General features: G+C 60.0%; 2 protein-coding genes across 3 annotated transcripts in view; one reads left to right on the top strand and one right to left on the bottom strand.

Annotated features, from left to right (window-relative positions):
• Positions 1 to 6,401, top strand: part of Plcd3 (phospholipase C delta 3) — an 11,408-nt gene extending 5,007 nt beyond the window's left edge. The window contains exons 2-14 of one of the 2 annotated variants that reach the window (XM_004633947.2): positions 1,138 to 1,299; positions 1,367 to 1,595; positions 1,714 to 1,843; positions 2,367 to 2,595; positions 2,706 to 2,907; positions 3,001 to 3,145; positions 3,631 to 3,783; positions 4,036 to 4,315; positions 4,655 to 4,771; positions 4,998 to 5,164; positions 5,412 to 5,547; positions 5,625 to 5,774; positions 5,866 to 6,401. In XM_004633947.2, the coding sequence (XP_004634004.1) occupies positions 1,138 to 1,299; positions 1,367 to 1,595; positions 1,714 to 1,843; positions 2,367 to 2,595; positions 2,706 to 2,907; positions 3,001 to 3,145; positions 3,631 to 3,783; positions 4,036 to 4,315; positions 4,655 to 4,771; positions 4,998 to 5,164; positions 5,412 to 5,547; positions 5,625 to 5,774; positions 5,866 to 5,954 (2,189 nt within the window). In that variant the 3' untranslated portion in view covers positions 5,955 to 6,401. Of the gene's footprint in view, positions 1 to 1,137; positions 1,300 to 1,366; positions 1,596 to 1,713; positions 1,844 to 2,366; positions 2,596 to 2,705; positions 2,908 to 3,000; positions 3,146 to 3,630; positions 3,784 to 4,035; positions 4,316 to 4,654; positions 4,772 to 4,997; positions 5,217 to 5,320; positions 5,548 to 5,624; positions 5,775 to 5,865 lie in introns of those variants that run through there. The other variant, XM_023718099.1, reaches the window with a different exon arrangement.
• Positions 6,402 to 8,709: 2,308 nt separating this feature from the next.
• Nmt1 (N-myristoyltransferase 1) overlaps positions 8,710 to 9,835 on the bottom strand; it is a 39,319-nt gene continuing 38,193 nt past the window's right edge. The window contains exon 12 of the mRNA XM_023718145.1: positions 8,710 to 8,773. Coding sequence (XP_023573913.1) covers positions 8,710 to 8,773 — 64 coding nt within the window. The remainder of the gene's footprint in view (positions 8,774 to 9,835) is intronic.

Genomic DNA, 9,835 nt, shown 5'->3' with positions numbered 1-9,835 from the left:
GATGAGGTAAGGAAAAGTTTATTTAGCTCAAAGTTATTGAAGGTTTCAGTCCATACTCTGCTGGCTCCAAGCCAGAGTGGCACTGGACAGAGAACATCCATGGTGGTAGCAAAGAGCAGAGAAAACAAAAGGAGTGGCAGCAGCTCAGGCAGCTACCTAGCCTCTCTCCCCTCCTTACACTCTACTGCAGAGTGTCTACCCCAGGGTACTCACACCCATCACCTCAGCATTGGATCAAGAATCAATCACAAGGGCTGGGGAGATAGCTCAGTAGAATAAGCACCTGCCTGGCAAGCACAGGGCTCTGAGTTCAATCCCCAGTACCGAAAAAAAAAAAAAAAATCAATAACAAACTCCAGAAACTGATTCATGACTGCATGAGGCTTTTGAGGGTACAACTAGACACAAACCATGACAAGGGGGCCCCTGCACAGGTTGTGAGGGGGCAGTGGGGAAGGCCTGGGGATTTAGGTGCAGTTTCTTAGATCAGAGCTTGCAGTTGGGCAAGCGGGACCTTGGGGCCAAACCTAGCATTGGAGGGGTTAAGTAGAGGGAGGCAGAGGCTCTGGGCCAGGTTCTGTTTGGTCCAAGCAGTGGTTCTGGTTGCCTTTTCAGTTTGATTCAGTTGCCAACATTAAAAAACATGGCAGCACACACAGGTCCCTCATGTGCTCTAGTAGCCCAGCCCCCACCTGCTGTGCCCCTTGGGTCCTCCTCTAGTTCAAAACCCTGAGGTGGACTCCTGCTAGGCTGGCCCAGCCTCTGGACCCTGAGTTCTTGCTTGTCTTGGTTAGTGCAGCCAGGGACAGGTAGGTACCTGAGACTGTGCAGAGTCCGTGCCCAGAGCCTGGAGCATAAGTTCTGTGTGTTCCCAACACCCCCTGGCCAGGCCTGTGCCCTGCTGTGTCACAGCAAGCAGGGGGGTGGAGGGAGCAGCCGGGCAGGGTGGCCCTGCCCTCGGTGGAGACCCTCCACTGCCCTCACTCATCTTTGAGAAGCCGCAGCCAGGAGCTAGGGTTGCAGCGAAGAGATGTAGGCTGGATGGAGACAGCCCATACCTGGGCGGCTTGGATGGCCCTGTGGGGACCTGCGTTGCAGGTGCTGGGTTGGCAGGGTTCTGACGTCCTGCCCCCACAGGCCTCACAGAGGACGAGGACGTGCTGGCTATGCTGCGGGGCTCGAGGCTGTGCAAGATCCGCTCTCGCACTTGGCAAAAGGAGCGGCTGTACCGCCTGCAGGAGGACGGGCTCAGCGTGTGGTTCCAGCGGCGCTTCCCGCGAGCGCCCTCAAGGCACATCTGTGAGTAGCAGGAGGGGCGGGGCGGGGCGGGGCGGGGCGGGGCGGGGCGGCCCTAACACCCCCCCAGTCTTCGTGCAGCACATCGAAGCGGTGCGCCAGGGCCACCAGTCCGAGGGCCTGCGGCGCTTTGGAGCCGCTTTTCCTCCTGCGCGCTGCCTGACCATTGCTTTCCGCGGCCAACGCAAGAACTTGGACTTGGTGGCGCGCTCGGCAGAGGAGGCGCAGCGCTGGGTACGGGGCCTGGACAAACTGCGGGCCCGGCTGGAGGCCATGAGCCAGCACGAGCTCCTGGACCAATATCCTTCCGAGCTGGGTGGGGAAGCGCCTGTCACTTACTTGCAGGGCAGCGTTACGGTGCCCTGGGGTGGGCTGGGCTGGGCCCACATCCTCTGACTCCTTCCTGAACACCTGCACCTGGATCCACTCCTACCTGCGCCGGGCAGACTCCAACCAGGACAGCAAGATGAGCTTCAAGGAGGTCAAGGGCCTGCTGCGCATGGTCAACGTGGACATGAACGACATGTACGCCTACCGCCTCTTCAAGGTGAGCCGTGGTACCCCACCACCCCGCCGCATCTGAGATGCCCCTAAGGCAGAGGGCCACACCTGGCCTGGTGACCTGTCCTCTGAAGGCCCCAGCCAGGGAAGGGCACACCCTCTAAGCAGCACCCTCCAGTGCCTGTGTGGCTCCCTCCCATTCCCTGTGTGTGCTCTGGGACCCAGTGCAGACCAGCTGGGGACTCAGTGGAGAACCCTTGCATTGGACACTGGGTGCATGACCCGTGAGCCTGAGCCACAGGAGCCCTAGCTGTGCACAGCTGTGAGCTCTCACTTACTGCTCGTTGGCTGGGTGTGAATGTGTGTGAGGCTGGTCACTCTGTGCACACTCCTCACTGTGGCACCTACAGAGCTCAGCCCTCCCCAGGGTCACCATGTCCCGCCTGCATCCTGGCTCTCAGGATGGAGTGTGGTGCTGAGCCCACAAGACCTCCAGAATCCAAGCCCTGCATTTGCCACTGCGAGACAGGGTGGGGTGGCGTGTCCCCCTAAGGTCCCCTGCATGCCAGGAGTGTGACCGGTCCAATGATGAGCGGCTGGAGGGAGCTGAAATTGAGGAGTTCGTGCGGCTGCTACTGAAGCGCCCTGAGCTGGAGGAGATCTTCTGCCGGTTCTCTGGCGAAGACCTCGTGCTGAGCGCCCCTGAGCTGCGGGAGTTCCTGGAGGCCCAGGGAGAGGCGGGTGCCACGCTGGCCTGCGCGCGGCGACTTATCCAGACTTATGAGCTTCACGAGACAGGTGGGTAGGCCAAGGCGTTCTGCCTCTGGGGGTCTTCCAGGGTTCAGGGAACCTGCAGGGCTCTGGGTGGGGAGGACCGCTGGGCCCACACCCTCTGCTCTTCCTTGTAGCCAAGCACCATGAGCTGATGACCCTGGATGGCTTCATGATGTACCTGCTATCACCGGAGGGGGCCGCCCTGGACCCTACACATGCCACCGTGTTCCAGGACATGGGACAGCCCCTCGCACACTACTTCATCTCCTCCTCTCACAACACCTACCTGACTGACTCCCAGATTGGTGGTCTCAGCAGCACCGAGGCCTACATCAGGTGCTGCTCCGGGGAGGGATAGAAGCGCTGCCCCAGCTGCCCACGGCCCAACATCTCACCTGTGCATCCATCTGCCTGCCTGTCTGTGTGCAGGGCCTTTGCCCAGGGCTGCCGCTGTGTGGAGCTGGATTGTTGGGAGGGCCCAGGCGGTGAGCCAGTCATCTACCACGGCCACACACTCACCTCCAAGATCCTCTTCCGAGATGTGATCCAGGCCGTGCGTGACCACGCCTTCACGGTGAGCCCTCACTGGACACCCTGATGACCCTCAAGGCAGCCCTCCTGCCCAGGCGCTGCTGGACCAGGGACAGCGGGACAGGACGGACGAAGGTGTCACTCTTTGTGCCTCCTGTAGGGTAGGAAAAGGCACATGCATCCTGAAAGTTTGGCCTGGCATCTGTGTAAACTTGCACTTCCGTCCAGCTACAGGGAGTGACCACAGGCATTTGCAGCTTAGCTCTGTACGTGCATTAACATGTCAGGAGCATGGCTAGTGGCACAGCCTGGAATCCCAGTTCCTGAAGAGGCTGAGGAAGGAGGGTTGCAACGTCAAGGCAAGGCTGGGCAATTTTTTGAGAACTTATCTCAAAAACTTACAAAGTAGAAGGAAGGGGCAGGGATGCAGCTCCATGCAAGGCCCTCAGTTCAGTCCCCAGAATCATAAAGAAATGCATGGGGTTGGGCTGGGGCCACCTGTCCTGAGTGCTGTCCCCATCCCCACAGCTGTCCCCCTACCCTGTCATCCTGTCCCTCGAGAACCACTGTGGGCTGGAGCAGCAGTCTGTCATGGCTCGCCACCTGCGGACCATCCTGGGGGACATGCTAGTGACAGAGACACTGGGCTCCCAGGACCCCAAAGAGCTGCCTTCTCCTGAGGTGACACTTCTTGTTGTCTGTAGATAGGTGATCTGGGGGCTGCCCATCAGTCACTCCGTGCCTGGCTCTCTCTGACCTGGTACTCAAGGCCTCCGAAGACCTACAGACTCAGCTGGGGCCTCCCAAGGCCTGTAGACCCTTTCCCCTCTCTGGGGCTCCCACCACCCCATCCCCGTCTCCCAGGGGTGGTGGAATGACTGACGGTGGTTATGGAAGGGAGGAGGCCTCACCTGTCCCTGTTGACCTCCACAGCAACTGAAGGGCCGGGTGCTCGTGAAAGGAAGGAGGCTGCCAGCCAAGCTGGCCGAGGATGGTTGCTCTCTGTCAGACAGGGAGGAGCAGGAGGAGGAGCAAGGGGCCCCCACAGAGACCCGGTCCCAGGCTGGTCAGGTTGCCCCCGAGCTGTCAGCGTTGGCTGTGTATTGCTGTGCCACCCGCCTGCGGGCCCTGCAGCCCAGCCCCGGCCTGGCCAGGCCCTGCCAGGTCAGCTCCCTCAGTGAGCGCAAAGCCCGGAAGCTGCTGCGGGAGGCAGGTAGGAGCCAGTCCCGAGCACAGTGGGCATAAGGGGAGGAGTGGGGGATGCTACGGAGGGAGTAGGGTGGATGGTGGGAGCCTGGCCAGGAATAGCCCAGCAGGAGGAGTGTCCTGCAGGGCTTCCTGGGGGAGAGGGAGGAGGACAGCGGCTAGCGGAGGAGGGCAGGGGTCGCCAACCCAGAGGAACAGGTTCCCTGTGGGCCTGTTTGGTCTTGGTGAGGAGAGAGGGTGTGGGTCTGGAGGTGTGCAGAGCTGCCCTGCTCCTCTTGGCCCACGCAGCCTCTGTGAGGTTCTAGGAGGCCACTGCCCCGGCCCAGCCCTGCCCTACTCTTCTCAGGGAACAGCTTTGTCCGGCACAACACCCACCAGCTGACCCGTGTGTACCCGCTGGGGCTGCGCATGAACTCTGCCAACTACAGCCCCCAGGAGATGTGGAATGCGGGCTGTCAGCTGGGTGAGGCCTGCTGGGCTGGGGTGGGCTGGGGCGGCTCTGTGAAGATGGGTGACACAGGGCCTGGCCCTAGGGCTCCTGCAGCGCCCTGCCCGCCCACCCTGCAGCCGGAAGGAAAGCAGGGAGAAGGTGCAGGGGAGGCCAGCTAGGTGCTGTCCCACACAGCTGGCCCTGCACAGGGAGCAGGGCCAGGCTACCAACAGTCCCTGCCCTACTCTGCTGCCCACAGTGGCCCTGAACTTCCAGACGCCAGGCTATGAGATGGACCTCAACACAGGCCGCTTCCTGGTCAACGGGCGGTGTGGCTATGTCCTGAAGCCCCGCTGCCTGCGACAGCCAAACTCAGCGTTTGATCCGGGGTGCCCTGGGCCCCCAAGCACCACACTAACAGTCCAGGTTGGCGGGGGTCTCAGCTGCTCTGAGACGCACTGGTCTTGATGGAAAGTGAGGGGACAGGGGCTGGGGAGATGGCTCAGTAGGATAAGCGCTTGACTGGCAACCGCAAGGATCTGAGTTCAATCCCTGGTTCCCAAAAAAAAAAAAAAAAGAGAGGGGACAGGCACAGCCTGGGTGTTTATGTCTGCTTGGTAACCAGGTGGACATGGGTGCTGGGCAACAGATGGGAACTGCCTGCCCTCCCTAGGTGCTCACTGCCCAGCAGCTGCCCAAGCTGAATGCGGAGAAGCCCAGCTCCATTGTGGACCCCCTGGTACGCGTGGAGATACATGGAGTCCCTGCTGACTGCGCGCGAAAGGAGACTGGCCATGTGCTTGACAACGGTGGGAGCTGGGCAGGGGGCAGGTGGGCAGGCGGGTAGCCAGGGAGGACAGCCACCCTGACCATGCACTCCTGCCAGGCTTTAACCCACGCTGGGGGCAGACCCTACAGTTCCTGTTGCGGGTGCCAGAGCTGGCCCTGGTGCGCTTCGTGGTGGAGGACCATGACACTGCCTCCCCCAACGACTTTGTGGGCCAGTGCACACTGCCCCTGAGCAGCCTCCAGCAAGGTGGGCAGTGGTGGCTGGGCCCCCATTCGAGGCTGCCTGCCCTACCCAGTCCGGAGCCAGCCAAGGACCTGACACCCAGCTGACCTCACAGGGTACCGCCACATCCACCTGCTTTCCAGAGATGGGGCCCCACTGTCCCCTGCCACACTCTTCGTGCACATCTGCATCCAGCACTGCTGAGGACCAGAGACGCCAGCGTTCTGGAGCTCCAGGCCACGTCTAGCACCAAGCCAGGCTCTCCCGCCTGGCACCCTGGGTACTGTGCCTGTCAGCCTCCTGGGGACCAATGCATGTGTCATGTACCTGGCCAGCCGCTGCCTGACCACAGGGGCTGCAGGGCCTCGGATACAGGGCCCAGCCCCACATGGTGCCTTATACAGGGCCTACTGCTACCAGGAAGCTGTGAAGCTGGCAGCCCTGCCCAGCCCTGTCTTGGGAGTGCCAAGCCCTCAGTCCCCGAGGCTTGCCCACACTCCTTCCTCCTGCTGAGCAGGAAGGAAGCTCAGGTGAAGCTGGAAACCTGGCTGTAGGTTGGCCACAGGGTCCCAGGGGGGCCCTGGGAGGGCAGTAGAGAACCATCTGTTCTAACAATAAAGGAGCTATTTCACCTCACTCTGCACCTCTGTGAGCCTGAGAGTGGGGCAGCCTCTTCCCAGCACCTGGCTGTGCCTGAGGCAGCCAGGGTCCAAAGCTCTGACCCTGCACTGGCTCACACGTTGAGGGCACCAGTTCACAAGGTTGCATGGTGGCCTGGAGGGGGTGACCTCCCCAAGGACACCATCTTCTCCACCATCCACCAGCCTGCTGCCACAGTCCTGGGCAGCACAGCATGAACATGCCAGCCAAAAGGGACCCAGGGATGGTAACTGGCATTTCAGGTTCTACAGCACTAGACAGGCAATATGGGCTGGGCTCAGCCTGGACCTGGCCCCAGGGCCTGGCGGCAGTGCCGCTGTAAGTAGGAGGTAATAGTGTCCTCGTGGGGGTGGGGCTTGCTGACACCTTCATACTGTGTCACAGGGCTGTCTGGAGGGCAGGGCCCACCTAGGTTCCACTGGATGTACACTGGGCTGGGCTGGCCCATCTTGTGCTCTACTTCAGTTCTGGCCTCAAGGTCTGCCTCCTGCCCGCCCAAGTGGAGGCTGGCACAGTGCGTCAGGCAGGGTGCTTTGGGTAGGGCAAGCCATGTCCTTAGGTTACCAGAAAGGCTCAGAGATACAACTGTAGGGTTGGCAGAGATTTCAGTGCAGGGTGGTGAGATGTTCCGAGGGGCAGCACAGGGGAGGTGAAGTGTTCAGGTGCCAACAGCAGGCCCAGCAGGCCCCTCCTTAAAAAGCACCCCAGGAAGCTGGGTGAAGCTCCAATCAGTACTGGGCTAGCAGGGTGAGGCCCTGGGTTCCATCCCAGTGTTGGAAAAAAAAAAAAAAAAAACCCACCTAAAATAAAACACCAGGGGCCAGCTAGATAGCTCAGTGGTCTAAAGCACCAGCTTAGGCAAGCTTAAGCAAGCACAGGGACCATGGTTCGATTCCTGCCCTCCCAGGGCAGGCTGAGTCAGCCACATACACAAAAATACAGTAGTGCATTACGGGCATGAACAGTGACTCACAGTCCAATGGAACACAACGAAGAACCCAGAAATAGATGGATGTACTTACAGCAAACTGGTACTCCACAGAGGTACTAAAAAATAAAACACCAAAAGTACCCTGCTAGCTCAAGGGAACCAACCAGCTGGCAGACCAGGAAAGGGCACAGGTTCTGGCCCCTGCGGGCCAGCCTCCAGGGCACCCGCCTGGCTCATGGAGGGCCACTCTGCCATGGAGCAGGTGCTAGAAGGCAGCCTCACCTGCCAACCACAGCCATGCCAGGACAGACAAGGGCGCTGCCTTTATGAGGAACTGTGCAAAGCACTGAGTAGAACAATAATGCGTTTGCAGGGGCCGGGGAGATGGCTCAGTGGAATAAGCACTTCCCTGGCAAGCGCAAGGGCCCGAGTTCAATCTCCGGTTCCGCCACAAAAACAAACAAAATGACGCGTTTGCTATTTCCTCCACAACCCTGGAAACGGCTGCACTGCAGCGGAGAGCCTCCCAGACCAGCACTGCCAGCCCTTCCTGGTATTCTGGGCCACTGGATGGGGCCAGCGGTGCCCACCTCCCCAGGCGGCCCGCTGAAGCTGAGCCTCAGTCTCCCTGGTTTTGGGCCCAACAACCCTGTCCCCTGGCTTGGCCTAACACTGTCTCCCAGATGGCACCTCTGGACACTGTCCAAGGCCTTTGGGCCCTCAGGCTGGTCCTCTTTGTGGAAAAACTTCAGCACAGGCCCCTGCCCTTGGGCTGTTGAGCAGCAGAAGGGAGGTGCAGACAAGGCCCACCTCTTTGGGAAGAGCAGGGGTATGGGGGACAAGCCACAGACTCCAGCACAAAGCAGACCTGGCCTGAGCTCACCCTTTTCACCTGGCTGTGTCCCTGTAGGTGGGGACAGCATCCTAGGTGCAGCAGGTGCCCTAGGTGGGGTAGCCTGAGCCCTGTTTTTCCTGTCACCAGCCTGCCACAGTGCCACTGTCCTGCAGGACCCTTGTGGAAGGCCCTGAGCATGCAGTGGTGTACTGTGGCCCAACTCGAAAGAGTTGCATGAAGATCCAGGGAGTCTGAAGGGTGGAGACTAACAGCAGCGGGGTATGAACTGCAGCCCCCAGCTGTGGAGGGGGCATTAGGGCTCCACCTGTTCCCAAGCAGCCTACAGAACTGGTCTGCATTTCAGGACCCTGCCAACCAGAGCAAAGCCTGCTCCAAGGACCTGTGCCCCCTGGACGTGGGGCACCACATGGCGTGGGGGCCCAGAGAGACCGGGAACAAAACAGCGAGCCTTTGCTAGTAAAGTTGATATGGCCAGGATAGGAAAGGTGTTTCATCCTGCGATGGTGTCCCAGTCACTGCAGCCTGACACCTGTGGAGCTTGGTGTGCTTCCTGCCAAGAACATCAGCTTCCTTGGTCTGGAGTGGAAGAGTCAAGTGTCAGGGCCTGCAGTCAATGCCAAGGCCCATGGTGCAGCCGCCTGCAGGTCCCGTTTCAAGCACATAGTATCTTCCAGCTCTGGAGACCACAGAATTAGACCGTGGCAAAGCATGGGAGCCTGCAGGCTGGTGCTCATCTACAGGAGGCTTGGGTTTGTGGTGAGGCTGGGCTGGCTGAAGTGGAGGCTTCCTTCCCCTTGGAGAAGCAGAGCAGAAATGCGGCCAGGCCCCTGCCTTGTGCTGTGCTGTCAACTGGGCCGCTACATGAGGGCTGACTCCCTGCAAGGGGGACATGGGCTCCCAGACAACCTGGCCAGAGCAAATGAAGAATGCTTGTGGGGACAGCCAGCTATGTGCCTGGGCTTGAGGGCCCGGGAAACCAGCAGAGCCACCACGAACCACACGGAAGCACTGGTGAAAGCCAGCCCCAGGCTGTGGCCATAGAGCCTGCGCCTGCTGCCAAGTCCAGGGGTATCCTGCGCCCTACTTCCTGGCAGGAGCAGGACGAGATGTGCAGGGCTGGAGGCTGGAGGCTGGAGGCTGTGTTCTGCTCTGCAGTGTGTTCGGGGCTGGTATGGTATCTGCGAGGTCCCAATACAAGGGGTCTGGAAAGGCAAAACCCAAGAGGGCACAGCGCTCTGGAATCTGGAGCAGAACATGCCCTGCAGGGAGCAGGCTGCGATGGAAGGGGACTCAGTGGGCCCTGTCTCGACGCCCCTGCCCAGGGTGGCCTGCCAGCACCTGACGGGAGCCTCCAAAGCTGTAGGTCCCCCACCTTCCCTCTTCCTAAAGCCAGCGGTGTGCAGGGAGCGGTGGTCCAGCACCTCTCTTGCTCTGGAGCGCAAGCGGTACAGGTACTGCCTCCATCCTTGGCTTCTAAACTTGAGGAGGATGGGAGTCAGCTTTACATTAGAGACCAAGCATCCTCATACATTTGGAACAGGAGAGATATTTAAAATATTTATATCTCAATAAACGGGATATATGTGTGTGTGTATTCTTTTGCACAGTAAAACTAATGTTTCCTATGTATTGTACATC

Source organism: Octodon degus, unplaced genomic scaffold (genome assembly GCF_000260255.1).
Source record: "Octodon degus isolate 3935 unplaced genomic scaffold, OctDeg1.0 scaffold00056, whole genome shotgun sequence".
Classification (NCBI taxonomy): Eukaryota; Metazoa; Chordata; class Mammalia; order Rodentia; family Octodontidae; genus Octodon; species Octodon degus.
Note: the sequence above shows the minus strand (reverse complement) of the source record. Positions and strands in the feature narration are given on the sequence as shown.